The following is a 14,531-nucleotide window of genomic DNA, read 5'->3' as shown; positions in this document are numbered from 1 at the left end:
AGAGAGAGAGAGAGAGAGAGAGAGAGAGAGAGAGAGAGAGAGAGAGAGAGAGAGAGAAAGAAAGAAAGAAAGAAAGAAAGAAAGAAAGAAAGAGCTGAATTCCTTGAAAGCTTGACAGTGTAGGTATCATATACATTCTAAAACCACACAACTCAGTGTATAAAATGGACAGGCTCTACCACGGCAACCAGGAGGAGTCTGATTTTTCCCAAATTCATTCTGTTATCCCCACGGCCTGAAACTTAAGAATAACGGTGCACACACAGATTTGGGCCCAAATTTATGTGGAAATGAAAAAGAGCCATGTACATTAGGAGGGGAAACTGAGGCAGGCCACAAAAGGACGGGTCCACAAGGAGGACGTCTGGCCCAGGGCTCCCTCAGGAGGCTCAGAGATGCCAAGAGTTCAGGAGGTCACACAGCACCAAATGCTGCAATGGTTATTGGCGGCCCTGGTTGGCATCAGGAAGTGGCTGGGAAGGCATTTGCACCGTGAGGGTCAGTCTCAGGGGGCAAGTTGCCACCGGGCAGCAGGTCACCCGAGTCATCGCCGTTGAGGGAAAGCCATGGGGCTAAGAGAGAAGAACAGAGGTCAGAATCTGTAACCAAAGTCGCACCTGCCCCCCACACCATGAGGGCCCCTCTCTGGTCTCTGTCCCATCTCTCCCTCCTGCCTTTCTCTCTGGTCTCTGTCACCCCCCTCCCCTCCCTCCCGCGCACCTGGCAGCCCACTGCGCATCCTGTTCCACACCAGCACGCCCCCTGCAGCAGCCACTAGGACCACCAAGAAACCAAGAATGATTCCGACCACAGGCACAGAAGATCTGACTGGTGAACCTGCACCCAGAAAATGTTATGAAGACGGGGAAAGAAGCAGCTGATGGGTCCCACAGAGGGCCCCCCTCTCGCCAGCATGTCTGAGGGTGGGGGTGTGCAGAGGAAGTCCCTGGGCCCCACGTTCCCACACTGGATATAAGAACCAGCCACAGTGGAGCTGGAGAGATGGCTCAGCTGTTAAGAGCGCTGAGGACCTGGGTTCAGTTCCCAGCACCCACATCCAATGCCAGGAGAGCTGACGGAAATCCAGGCCGACAAGATGGCTCAGTGAGCAGAAACATTTGCCTTCGCTGTAACTGAGTTTGATTCCAGCGACTGACGTGGCGGAAGGAGAGAACTGACTCCCACAGGCTGTCCTCTGACCTCACAAGTGTGCCACGACACAGGAACTCCTCTACTGCACCCTCCCACATAAAATGTAGGGAAATTAATGTACATGCATACGCTAGGATCAGAGTGGTACACCGACACCACCTGCCTAACCAGGAACAAAATAGCCGTACTGAGAGAACACAGCCACACTGCTAGTGGGCTAGGGTAGAGCCCAGCTGAGGAAAGAGCAGAACTAAAGAGGTGAGGGCCAGCTGCAGCAAGATGCTGAGCAGCAAAAGTGGATGTCAGAAGCCATGAAGCCCAGCAACAGCAAGACGGGAGATGGTCAGACTCGGGAGGTCCAGCCACGGGGTTAATGCAGAGTCAGGAGACAGAAGAAGCCAGACACGAAGGCTGGAGGGACAGCCTCACCTAGGTCCACGGTGAGAGGCTGCAGCAGCCCCTCGTGTTCCACCTCACACTGGTAATGATGTTCATCTCCTCTTTTGACCTCCAGCAATGACCAGGCATGGAAGGAGCCGTCACCATTGGGGCCGATGCTGCTGTTCCCAGTGCCTGCAGCCAGCCCACTCCTCAGGAATCGGAGCTTCAGCTCAGGTGGGTAGAAGGAGAAGGCAGCACAGGTCAGTATGGAGGAGCCCGAGTTGGAGTCGCTAGGACGGGCCTTCAGGCGCATGGAGGGTGGCTCTGTGGGGAGATGGGATGAGCCAGCAGTCAGCTGGGCTGTCACCCCTCAAGGGCATGCACGGATACCCACTTCTGACCCCACCAGGACACCCCTTCTTCCCCTCCCACCCTTGCTCTGGTGTGTATGTGGCTATGCAGGGGTGGAGGCCAGAGCTCCAGAGCAGCTGTCCTCCTCCTCTGCTCCTGCCTTTCCCCTTTATTTCCACTCTCTGTGGAAGGGTGTTTTTTTGGCATGTGTGTCTGTGTACCACATGCACACAGTGCCCACAGAGGCCAGAAACAGACATCAGATCCCCTAGAACTGGAGTTACAGATTGCTGCGAGCTACCATGTGGGTGCTGGGAATTCAGGTCTCATGAATAGCAAGTCCAGCTCTAGAGAGGCAAGTGCTGGAGAGGTGGCTCAGTGGTTAAGGGCACTGGCTGCTCTTCCAGAGGTTCTGAGTTCAATTCCTAGCAACCACATGGTGGCTGATGGCCATCTAAATGAGATCTGGTGCCCTCTGCGGGCATGCATGTTTACATACATAAATAAATCTTTAAAAGGAAAAAAGTTTGAGGCCAGCCTGGGTTACACAAGACCCTGAATCAACAGTAATAAACCCCCCTAGCAATAAACCTCCCTACACAAAGCTACAGTCCACGGGGATCTGAGAACCCAGCAGGGCTTGCCGGGCAGATGGGCAGATTCCCTCCATCCGGGGTGGGTCTGTTTGGGTCCCCAGCTGCAGGTACTCAGCAGAAAATAAGCTGACAGTTTCTTAGGAAGAGGAAGCCAGGCAGCTTCCCTGAAAGAGGGGCCTCACTGGCAGCTGGTGAGACCTGGGGCACCATCAGCTCTGCCACAGAAGACCGGACCTAGGTCAGCAGTTCTGTGTCCTGCCGGGTTGCTATTGTTTTCTAGGGAAGATGACTTCCTGTGGGTGGTGCTGAGTGAGGGACACCCATGTTCCTCCTGTTTTCCAGGGTTGACTGAGAGTCAGCCCAGCCTTGGCTTCTGCTTAACAGGAAAAAGGAAGCCTTTTAACCACCAGAGACACTAAGCCGGGAAGCCTGTGAGCCTGGCAGCCAGGTGGCTGAGGCAGAGGGATCACAGGTTCAAGGCTTAAACCACGGAGTAAGTTCAAAACTAGCCTGGTGGCTGGGCAGTGGTGGCGCACGCCTTTAATCCCAGCACTTAGGAGGCAGAGGCAGGGGGATCTCTGTGAATTCCAGGCCAGCCTGGTCTACAGAGAAAATTCAAAGACAGCTAGGGCTACACAGAGAAACCTTGTCTCAAAAAAAAAAAAATCTTTTAAAGTAAAATTTTAAGAGGTGTGCTGGGTGGGAGAGCTAGAATTGCTCATTGAGGACGGCTCTGTGGTGGAGCCCGCTGCCTGGTAAGTATGGAAGGAAGGGAACACAGCCTGGTGACAGAGGCTATTATGAGAAACAAACCCCATATAGACAGAAAGGATCAACTGTAGTGGCCATGTGAACAAGGTGGCTACACTATATTCCTGTCTTCTTGGTCATGGCTGGCTCAGAAATCCCCCTGCCCTGCCTCTGGAATGCATGGACCACCACACTAAGCCACCAGGGCGTTTCCTGGCTAAATGAGCCCAGGGGCTGAACAGAAGACTCAGCAGGCAAAAGTCGTGGCTGCTCATCCAGAGGACGTGGGTTCAATCCCCAGCACCACCTCATGGTAGGTAACTCATAGCCATCTCTATCCAAGTCCAGGAGATCTGATGCCCTCTTCTATCCTATGTAAGCACTCGTGGTGCACAGACATGCACAGAGGCAAAACACACACACACAAAATAAAAATAATTATTCCTTTTTTTCTAAAATGAACCCAGCCATCACTCTTGTGGGCACTTATCCAAAAGCTGAAATCTAGGTCCCATAGAAATACTGGCTCCTATCTGCATTGCAGTACCCCCCAGAACAGCCAATATAACATAGACACCCTAAACACCCAGCAGCAGACGAATGAGGACAGGGGACGCAGGTCCAGCCACAATTCCTCCAGCTGGGGAGATGGCTCAGCGGGTAAGAGCGCTTACTGCACAAGCAAGAGGACCCAAGTTCCAATCCTTAGCACTTTGCAACTGCGACCCTGTCACTGGGGTTGGGGGGAGGCAGAGAAGAGAGAGCCCCTGGGGGCTTGGCTGGTTGCCAGTGTACCTCCAGGTTCAGTGAGAGAATCCATGTCAAATGAATAAGACAGAGCATGATCGAGGAGGACACTTCTGTCCTGGCCTCTGTGCATGTGGACAGGTGCACACACCCCACACACGTGTGCACACCCCACACACGTGTGCACACCCCACACACATGTGCACACACCACACACAGGTGCACACACCCCACACACATGTGCACACACCACACACAGGTGCACACACCCCACACACAGGTACACACCACACACAGGTACACACCCCACACACATGTGCACACCCCACACACAGGTACACACCCCATACACGTACACACCCCACACACATGTGCACACACCACAAACATGTGCACACACCACACGCACACACAAAATAATAAATAAATGAATGTAAGTTCAAAGAATGTTTTATAAACCTAAAAGATGGCTGGGCAGTGTTGGCGCACGCCTTTGATCCCAGCACTCGGGAGGCAGAAGCAGGTGGAACTCTGTGAGATCAAGACCAGCCTGGTTTAGAGAGTGAGTTCCAGACAGCCAGGGCTACACAGAGAAACCCTGTCTCAAGAAAACACAACAACAAACCCTAAAAGATGGAAGACAGGTAGGGCTCAGTGGCAGAGTTCTTGCCCGGACAGAGACAGGGTCTGATTTCCATCCCCAAAGAGTCAACGAAGTGAGAGGTAGAATAAAAACCAAAAGGGGTTGAGGCTGGCTGCAGGGTTCAGAGTGCTTGCTGCTCTCCCAGAGGACCTGAGTTCGGTTCCCAGCACCCACACTGGGCATGTCATAACTATGTCTAAGTCCAGCTACGTGGACATAGAGCCTCTTCTGGCCCTGAGGAGCGGCTGCACTCATGCACACAGACGCACAAGTACCCGTATGAAAAATAAGATGTCTATGCTTTGTTTTTATTATGTACACATGTATGTGTCCACACGAGGGCAGATGGCCATGCAGGACAGTGACGTGGGGCTCGGCACTGGAGTTGTGGGTGGCTATGTGCTGCCTGATGTGGGTTCTGGGATCTGAACTCCAGTCCTCCGCAAGATCACTATGTGGTCTTAATTACCGAGTCATGTCCAGCCCTAAGAAAAAGGTGGAATGTCCTCAGACCAAGATGGCTGTGCTCTGAGCTCCATGCCCATGCATACACGCACCCAAATCCAGATGGGATGAAACCTCGGTGGAAAATGACAAAACTTCTCCACATTCAGTTTGTTAGAAAGGAAAGCAAGAGGGAGCCGACATGTACATAGACTTAAAAAGCTGTAAAACCCTCCAGACACACAGAGAGACCTAGTCACCCTGGGCTGGGAATGACCTCCCAGACACAAACAAAAGCACAGCCCTCCAGAGAGAAAAGAGATGAATGAAAAGGTCCCACTGGCTGCTCTTCCAGAGGTCCCGAGTTCAAGTCTTGGCAACCACATGGCATCTCACAACCACCTGTAAGGGATCTGATGCCCTCCTCTGGCCTGCGGGCATACAGACAGACACAAAGACAGCACTCATACGCATAAACAAATAAACCTTCAAAACAAGAAAATGTTCTGCTTTCTGAAGATATCTTTAAAAGAACAAAAGAAAAACGGTGGAGGGTGTGTGTTTGAAACACTTATCCAGGGGCTGGAGAGATGGCTCAGCAGTTAAGAGCACTGACTGCTCTTCCAGAGGACCTGGGTTCGATTCCCAGCACCCACATGGCAGCTCACAACTGTCTGAAAATGCAGTTCCACGAGATCTGACACCTTCACACCAATGAACATAAAGTTAAATAAATAAATCATTGAAACACTTATCTGGTGATGGGTTGGGTCCATCATATATAAAGGAACTCTCAGAAGTTAACAAGAAGAAAAAGACAGAAAATCCTAGCACTTGGAAGGCTGAGACCAAAAGGACGGAAAGTTTGAGGTTACCTGGTCTCTAAACACAGCACCAACAACAACAAAGAAAAGAGAAGAGAAAAGAAAAGTAGCCGGGCATGGTGGCACACCCCTTCAGTCCCAGCACTCAGGAGACAGAGGCAGGCGGTTCACTGTGAGTTCAAGGTCAGCCTGGTCTACAAACCTTAGCTGGGTGAGGCAGCACACTTCTGACAACCAGCACTTGGAAGAAGGCAGGAGGATCATGCTACATAGTGGCTAGGCTGAGCTACATGAGTCCTAGTCTTAAACAGCTCCTGCACTGAGCAGGAGGACCCCGAGTGCGGGCAGGAGATGGCTCACCCTTCCACTCCAGGTACTGAAGGCCCCTCTCCAGGTGGCCTAGCAGCCGCTCAGGACAGGAAGTCAGCAGGAACTCGCTCTCCATCTTGGCCACCTCAGGCTGCTTCAGCCACAGATTGCCGATGATCTCCGTCTCAGGCCACTCCCCAGTCCAGTTGCGGACGCTTGGGTCGAACGCCATGAACTCCTCACCATTGAGGGCAAACACAGCCGTGGGCAATGAGGAATTGTTGGGGGCCAGTTCACAGCCCAGCAGGCCCTGCAGTGTGAAGTTACCTAGACACCAAGACGCAGGTGAGCAGGCTGAGGGCAAGGGCAGCCTTCCTGTGGCCTCCTCCCTCAGACTCAGGGCTCATGCCCCAGCCTCCTCCCTTAGACCTAGAGGCTCAGACCCAGCCCTCACACTTATTCCTAGGGCTTCAGACCTCACCCTCTCCTTCAGACCTAGGGCTCCAGCCTCCTTCCTCAACCCATCCTCCTTCCTCAGTCCCAGGCCACCCCACCTTGAGGCACATTGACATTGGTTGTCAGGGTTTTGATGGCATCCAGGAAGAGCTGTTCTTTGCTTTTCAGATCCACAGTCTCCTTCTCCCAATACCAGGACATTTGGCTTTCCCACATCCAGGCACCACAGGCCTCAGCCTCCTGCCGCAGGCTGTTGTAGCTCAGATACTGCTGAGGTCCCAGCCAGCCTGTGGCCCAGAAGGAGGGAACCCCCTTGGATGGGTTGGACACAGCTGTGAGGTGGTACAGCAGTGGGGGCCGGGTCTCTGTGCAGAGGAAAGAGGGGGAGGTAGTAAGGCATGGGCTACACCCCACTGAGATGCACAGTGGTCTGAGTGGAGAGAGGGGAAAACAGACCCAGGAGGGAGAGAGTCGGATGGACAGAAACAGAGACCCAGAAAAGGAGGAACAGATACTCCACTACTGTCATGAGTATTTGAGTCAAAAGCTGAGGAAAGATGTCACGGTGAGGTTTCCAGGAGGGCCACAGGAAAAGCGGTTTTATTCTCTCTCTCTTTTTTGGTTCATCGACACAGGGTTTCTCTGTGTAGTCCTGGCTGTACTCAGACTCACAGAAATCCGCCTGCCTCTGCCTCCAGAGTGCTAGGATTAAAGACGCGCGCCACCGCCTCCCGGCTTGGCTCGTTGTCTCTTTTCCACTCTCTGGCTCTCCTCCCAACCTCTGTGCTTACTCCAGATCCAGGTGGCCTCTTACCTGCACCCCAGGTCCGAGGCAGGAGGACCAACAAGAGGCTGAGGACCCAGGGCTGGGGCATCCCCATCCTGACTGGGCGACCTGAAGTGGGAGGGACACGTGACTCCTCTGGACCCAGCCTTGCTGATTCTTCACAAGGTCCCTGTAGACTCTGCATAGACCAGGACGCTAGGTGGTGGGATGAGGACCCAGTCCAAGATGACAGGAGTGCCCGCTCTTGTGTGAACTTTCACCTCCTCATTTGATCCACTTTAGTTAATTAATTACAGAACTAGATAGACCAAAATTTGTCTCAGATTTCTGCTATTTCCTTTTCTCTGCCCTCAGATCTAAAGCTCTAGGCCCTATCCTCTTCCCTCATACCCAGAGGTTCAGACCTCACCCCATACCATAGACCCAGGGGTCCAGTTGCATGAATTCCTCCCTCAGACCCAAAAATCTATGCCCAGCCTTCCTCCCTCAGGCTCAAGTGCTCAAGTTCCTGCTCTCCTCCCTCAGACCCTAGCCCCTTCTCTATCCCTCAGGAGTCCAGGCCCCAGCCTCCTCCCTCAGACCCAGGTTCCAGGCCCTAGCCTCCTCCCTCAGACCCAGGGTTCAGGCCCCAGCCTCCTCCCTCAGACCCAGGAGTCCAGGCCCCAGCCTCCTCCCTCAGACCCAGAGGTATAGGCCCCAGCCTCCTCCCTCAGACCCTGGAATGCTGGCCCCTCAAACCTAGGAACCCAGGCCTCGGCCTCCTCCTCCGACCCTCAGCCTGGGCCTGTATGGCTTGCAGAAGCCTGCTTCCCTCTTTGCTTGCAGCTTGCGGAGCCTCTGCCTGGAGCCCCTGGTTTTCTTACATCCTGTCAGTACACAGAACTGTGGAACTCTGAGGGCATCCAGCTCCACCCCCTAGCTGCTAGGCACGCCCCTGGGCCTCTGCCCAGCCTCTCTAGAACCTCCTTCTACTTTACTGGTATTTTGGTTGGAAGTCTTCTGGGGCAATAGCCAGTTTAGCCTGCCTCCCTGAGCAGCTTCCATGTTTAGGGTTTTCCTCGTGGACTCACAGGCTTGGAAAGGCCTGTACAAGGCCTGTTGCTTTAAGACGCCCCAGGATTTGTAGGCTGGGGGTGTGGCTCAGTCACGGAGTGGTTGCCTAATGCCCCAGGTTTGGCTACAGCCCTCTTCCAGCTGTAGTCTGCTCGAATTACTTTCCTGTGAACCCCTGAGGCAGCCCAGGCCCGCTTGCAGACTCTGTGCACAGGACCTTCTATCATGCCCTGTCCCACCCTGCTGCCCACCCACGATCTTGCCAGGACACAGAAATATGGACACTAGTCCGCAGGCTGACAGGCAAACAGACAGTTAAGTAGAAGGGGGATTGGCGGTAGCCTGAGTTTGTAATCCCAGCACTCAGGAGGCCAGGAGTTCAAGGCCAACCTGGGCTAACCAAGTCCACAGACAGGTGCAGAGGGAGGCTGAGTGAGCCATGAGTGGTTGGCTGATGGGTCAACTTCTTATCTCCCGGAACACCAGGCAGGAAAGTGGGGCACATGCATACTTGCGGGCAAAAATAAAATAAATAGATCTAAGAAAGTTGTGTTAAGGGAGAGTAGAAAGTCAACCAGGCTGCTGTCTCGACCTCCTCTTCAAATGGTTTGTATTCTGTGTGTTTGAGCGGGTGGGGGCAAGACAGGGACTCACACAGCCCAGGCTGACCGTAAACTCCTGATCCTCCTGCCTCCAGCTCTTAAGTGCTGGGATTACAGGCTCCCATGGGCTAGGAGGATAACTAGTCAGTCAGTCAGTGTTTGCCTTGCAAGTGTGGGGACTGCAGTTGCAGTCATGTAAAAAGCTGGCCTAGAGAGACGGCTCGGCGATGGTGGTGGCGGCACACGCACACTTTTAACCCCAGGACTTGAGAGGCAGAAGCAGGAGGATCTCTGTGAGTTCAAGGCCAGCCTGGTTTACCGGGGAGAGAGTTTCAGGACTGTCAAGGCTACACAGAGCAACCCTGTCTCAACCCCTCCCTCCAAAAGAGTTCCCAGCATCCACATGGTTGCTCACAACCACCTGTATGCCAGCTACAGGAGAGCTGACGCCCTCTTCTGGCCTCTGAGGGCACTGTACTCACCTGCACAGACACACAGGGAGTCCTTAGAATACACGTAACTAAAAAACAAACAAACAAACAAAAAAAAAAAAACAGGCATAGCGGCTCACGCCTTTAGTCCCAGTACACAGGAGACAGAGGTAGGCAGATCTCTGAGTTCCAGGCCAACCTGGCCTACATAGGAGGTCCCAAGCCTTAGGTGCTGAGACCTTGTTAAAAAAAAAAAAAAAAAAAAAAAAAAAGGTCAAGGGAGCTGGAGAGATGGCTCAGTGGTTAAGAGCATTGCCTGCTCTTCCAAAGGTCCGGAGTTCAATTCCCAGCAACCACATGGTGGCTCACAACCATCTGTAAAGAGGTCTGGTGCCCTCTTCTGGCCTTCAGGCATACACACAGACAGAATATTGTATACATAATAATAATAATAAAAAAAAGTCAACAGCAACAACAAAAACCACATAAGGACTGGGGCTTTGGTTCACTTAATGGAGTTCTTACCTAGCATGTAAAAGGCCCTGAAAAGCTGGGTGATGGTGGTGCACGCCTTTAATCCCAGCACATGGGAGGTAGAGACAGGGGGATCTCTGTGAGTTCGAGGCCAGCCTGGTCTACAGAGCAAGTTCCAGGACAGCTATGGCTGTTGCACAGAGAAACCCTGTCTCAAAAAGAAAAAAAAAAGAAAAGAAAAGAAATAAAGAAAAAGGAAAGAAAGAAAAGGAAAGGAAAGAGGCATGGGGTGGGTTTTCCTGTGTCCAGCATTGGTATAAACCAGGCCTGGTGAAGCCAGTGTCCAGCACGGTATAAACTAGGCCTGGTGAAGCGTGCTTGTGGTCTGAGTCCTCTGAAGGCAAAAGGATCAGGAGTTAAAAGTCATCTTTTCAGCTACATAGTGAATTTGAAACCAGGCTGGCTACAAAGGACCCTGTCGAAGAAAGGGAGGGGAGGAGGGAGGAAAGGGAGAAAGGAAGGAAGGAAGAAAACTGACAGGGAAACCAAAGCTGCCTCTCACCCAGAGTCTCCATTCTCCAGACAGCTGAGAGTTATGCACAGTTAGCATTTGCTGTGCAGCCGCGGCTTTGGAGACAAAGGCCTTCTGTGTAGAGAGAACAGAACACAGCAATCAGCTATGCTAATGGCCACCATCAAGTCCCAGCCTTTCTGTTTCCCCATATGGAAACACAAAACTTCCAGAACCTTTGTTCACAGTGAAAAGCTGTCTTTGCCCCCTTGTGCAATCTTACAGTCATGACTTTTACCTCATCAGCTGCAGTCCTGTCCAATGCCCTCCAGGAAACACTCTGTAATTTCACTCACTAAAAAAGAGAGGAGAAAGAGATGTCTTTTCAAAAACATAAAAACTTACTTTCAGAAGCCTCCAAAACCATACAGGTGTTAAAACACTAAGAGGAGCCGGGTGGTGGTGGTGCACACCTTTAATCCCAGCACTGGGGTGCAGAAGCAGGCGGATCTCTCAGCCAGCCTGGTCTACAGAGTGAGTTCCAGGACAGCTAGGGCTACATACTGTCTTGAAATCACACCTCCCTCAAAACAAACAAACAAGTAAACAAAAAAGAACTTTTTATTTGTTTGGTTTTTGTGACAGGGTTTCTCTGTGTAGGCCTCTAGTTTCTCTTGTAGACCAGGTTGACCTCAAGCTCACAGAGATCCACCTGCCTCTGCTTCCAAGTGCTGGGATGAAAGGTGTGTGCCACCACCGTCTGGCAACATTTCTGTTTTTAATCCCTCACTTTTTTGAGGTGTTTGGTCCATGCATAGTTTGCACACCCTGTGGAGCTCAGAGGAGGAGTCTGGAGTCTTCCACTGTTGCTGCCTGCCTTATTGTTTGAGCTCCAAGGACCGGCTTGTCTCTGACCCCAGGGCTAGCATTACAGACACGACAGCGGCCATCACTGTGTACCCCGGCTGACCTGGAACTCTCAGGGATCACCGCCTTTACCTTCCAAGTGCTGAGATGAAAGGATCTCATCACAAACCAGACCCTCAGAATCCCTCATAATGAAGCCCAGTCTGTAACTCCAGCTCCAGAGGGTCTGAAGCCACCTTTGGGCCCTGTAGACACCAGACACGCATGCGCTGCACACACACACACACACACACATACATACATGCAGATAAATCTCTCCTACACAAAAACTAAAAATACTCTTTTAAAAAAGGGTGGCCCAGTCAACTAGTCACACCTTTAGTCTCAGCACTCGGGAAGGAGAGGCCAGCCCGAGCTAAATAGTGAGAGCTTCCAGATCCGTGTTCACACATGCATACCCAGCAATAAAAAGGAAATGAAATGCAAAAGAGAGAAAGACACCATGAGCGCCCTTTAAGGCAGTTGGCTGTGCTGAACCATTTCTACCCCAGAACCAACCTGCCTTGGCTTCAAGGCAGAAGGGGCCCAGAGCGAGGCTGAAGTGGCCCCTGGGGAGGGGCAGAGTGAGGCTTAACCAGCCTGCTACCGTCTGTTTGTGGGGCTGGCTCTACTGCAGACAATTTCACTCTGCGTGTTCGTGAGCATGCGAGTGTATGTGTGTGCACCTGAATGTGGAGGCAGAGGGCCTTCACAGAAGAGCTGTCTACCTCCTTTGAGACAAGGCCCTCAAAGAGTTGGTTAGGTGTTGTGGAATATTACTTCCACTATGTAAAGGTATGTTACATTGGTCTATGTTGTGGACTATTTACATAAAATTGTGTTGTTTATGCTGCATTTGTGTAATTAATGTTGCAAAGATTTGTTGCTTTGCCTGCCTAAGGCCATCTGATCAGTGTGGTGAAAAGCTGAATGGCCAATAACTAGGCAGTAGAGGGGTAGGTGGGGCTGGCAGGCCAAGACAAAGGGTAGGAGGAAGAATCTAGACTCCAGAGAGAAGAGAATGAGAAAGAGAGGGAGATGCCTGGGTCGAGCCAGCCAGGGAGACAGCCACCAGCCAGACATGGAATAGGACATACAGTAGGAAAGAGAGGTAAAAAGCTCAGGGCAAAATGTAGGTGAAGAGAAACAGGTGAAGTTATAAGAGCTAGCAAGAGCCAGGCCATGGTGGCACACACACACACCTTTGATCCCAGCACTCAGGAGGCAAAGACAGGCAGATCTCTGTGAGTTCGAGGACAACCTGGTTGACAAGAGCTAGCTCTAGGACAGGCTTCAAAGCTACAGAGAAACCCTGACTTGAAAAATGAAACAAAACAAAACCAAAAGAAAACCTGTTATAGTTATTTAGGCTCTTCAGCCAGTGAGTCCCTGGTGTCCTCCTGTGTCCCTGGCTCCAGGGCTGGCATTAGACTTATGTACCTTCATGCCTAGGTTCCCTTCCCACACCACCTTGGATTCTGAGAGGTAAACTCAAGTCCTCAACAGGCAAGCATTTTACCACCTGTGCTGGTTGATTTGTATAAACTAGACGCAAAGTCGACTATGGGGGGCTTCATATGACATGTCTGTAGACTATGGGGAACTTCACATGGCATGTCTGTGGGTGTTTTCTTGACTGAAGCCCAGTGCAGGAGACGTCCCGGGCTATATAAGAAAGCAGACTGGTGGCCATGGAAACGAGTCTGTAAGCAGCCCACTCCTCTGTGTTTCAGGTTCTTGTCTGAGTTCCTGCCCTGCCTTCCTTCGGTGATGGACAGGTCTATGGAGGTATAAGCTAATATATATATAAAATATATAAAATAATAAACCCTTTCCTCCCCAACCTGCTTTGGTCATGGTGCTTATTACAGCAAAGAAAGCACAAAACTCGGGGCTGGGCGGTGATGGCGCACGCCTTTAATCCCAGTGCTCGGGAGGCAGAGGCACTCTGAGTTCAAGGTCAGCCTGGTCTACAGAGTGAGTTCCAGAACAGGCTCCATAGCTAGTTTTTTTGGTTTTTCTATCTTTTTGGGGAGGGGGTGTTAAAAGTTGAGATCACCTCTACAAGGCATGGTCTCTTTAACTTCCCACTGTGGCTTCAGCTCAGCGTATCTAATAAACTACCACAGCCTTCTGCTGTCTTGGTGAACTCACAGCCTGACAGTGCTGTGCCTGGAATGGTGTTTTGTGACCTGAATGGGACCTCTCTTCCTTTGTCTTCTTCCTAGGGTGCCTGAGGTCACTGAGTGAAATGTTGGGAGCTCTTATTCACTCTCTAAAGAGACCGGAGGTTGGCAGGCTGTTATCCTGGACTGCTGTCCCCTCACAGGGTGCAAGCAGCTGAGGGGTTCCTTTCAGCCTTTTGTAAAGAGCCATAGGTTATAATTGCACAGACAGGCACTGGCCGAGGGATACTTTGGTGATGGCTCATTGTAGCCACAAGGGTAAGGGGACACTTTCTTCCTGCCCTCAGTGTGGTGTTACTGACCGTGGCAGCTCCTCTAGAGGAAACTGTCTTTTCTCTCCTCTCACTTCTTCTTGCTTTGAGAAAGGCTCCTCTGTAGCCCAGGTTCACCCTGAGCCTTTGCCCAAGTGCAGTATTAGAGTGAGTGGCACTCTGCCATCTGCTGCTGTGGTAAAAGCCACAACCAAAAGCAACCTGGGGAGGAAAGGCTTTGTTTCGTCTTTCACATTCTTTCATGATGGGAAGTCCGGACAAGAACTCTAGCAGAAAACCTGGAGGCAGAGACCGTAGAGGAAGGCTGCTCCCTGCCCAGGGATGGCACTGCCCAAGAGGGTTGGGCCTCTGACATCAAAAAAAAAAAAAAAATCAAGAAGATGCCCCCACAGGCAGATCAGATGGAGACATTGTCTCAGCTGAGGTTCCATCTTCCCAGATGACCCTAGCTTTTGTCAAACTGATGAGAACTAATGCCATAACCGCCACGCCCAACTTCTGTGGCACTGCTGCCTGAGCACTTGACCACCTACATCTCCTTTCTCTTTCTGGGACAGCATTTCCTCTTGGCCTCCACTGCGGGAGGAGGCAGTTGATGGGCATCATGCCAGCTCCTCCCACACAGGTTCCCCAGCTCCTCCGCGTGACCTGTTGGT

The 14,531-nt window shown here is 51.8% G+C and overlaps 1 protein-coding gene across 3 annotated transcripts; it reads right to left on the bottom strand.

Moving 5' to 3' along the window:
• Positions 1-267: 267 nt before the first annotated feature.
• Positions 268-8,342, bottom strand: Fcgrt (Fc gamma receptor and transporter). 3 transcript variants are annotated; one of them, XM_050121391.1, is made up of 7 exons: positions 8,179-8,342; positions 7,468-7,738; positions 6,752-7,018; positions 6,249-6,524; positions 1,582-1,857; positions 721-837; positions 268-572 (listed from the first exon to the last, which is right to left on the bottom strand). In XM_050121391.1, exons 2-7 carry the CDS (start codon positions 7,622-7,624, stop codon positions 463-465), a joined length of 1,203 nt encoding a protein of 400 aa, XP_049977348.1. In that variant the 5' UTR covers positions 7,625-7,738; positions 8,179-8,342; the 3' UTR covers positions 268-462. The 3 variants fall into 3 exon arrangements, with proteins under 3 accessions (XP_049977348.1, XP_049977349.1, XP_049977350.1); XM_050121392.1 differs by having other exon boundaries at positions 7,468-7,548; positions 8,179-8,341; XM_050121393.1 differs by lacking the exon at positions 721-837.
• Between the last annotated feature and the right edge of the window lie 6,189 nt (positions 8,343-14,531).

The sequence above is a fragment of the Alexandromys fortis genome, unplaced genomic scaffold, assembly GCF_014885135.2.
Source record: "Alexandromys fortis isolate MF-2015 unplaced genomic scaffold, M_Fortis_MF-2015_v1.1 scaffold_161, whole genome shotgun sequence".
NCBI lineage: Eukaryota > Metazoa > Chordata > Mammalia > Rodentia > Cricetidae > Alexandromys > Alexandromys fortis.
Note: the sequence above shows the minus strand (reverse complement) of the source record. Positions and strands in the feature narration are given on the sequence as shown.

What these genes read in the sequence shown, in the direction of transcription:
- Fcgrt (XM_050121391.1), bottom strand. Translation starts at nt 7,624, where the DNA reads ATGCAGAGTCTACAGGGACCTTGTGAAGAATCAGCAAGGCTGGGTCCA. An exon ending in GCCTCTCACCGTGGACCTAG is followed by an intron (nt 838 to 1,581) that starts GTGAGGCTGTCC and finishes TTCTGGGTGCAG; the next exon opens with GTTCACCAGTCAGATCTTCT. An exon ending in GATGCGCAGTGGGCTGCCAG is followed by an intron (nt 573 to 720) that starts GTGCGCGGGAGG and finishes CTTCTCTCTTAG; the next exon opens with CCCCATGGCTTTCCCTCAAC.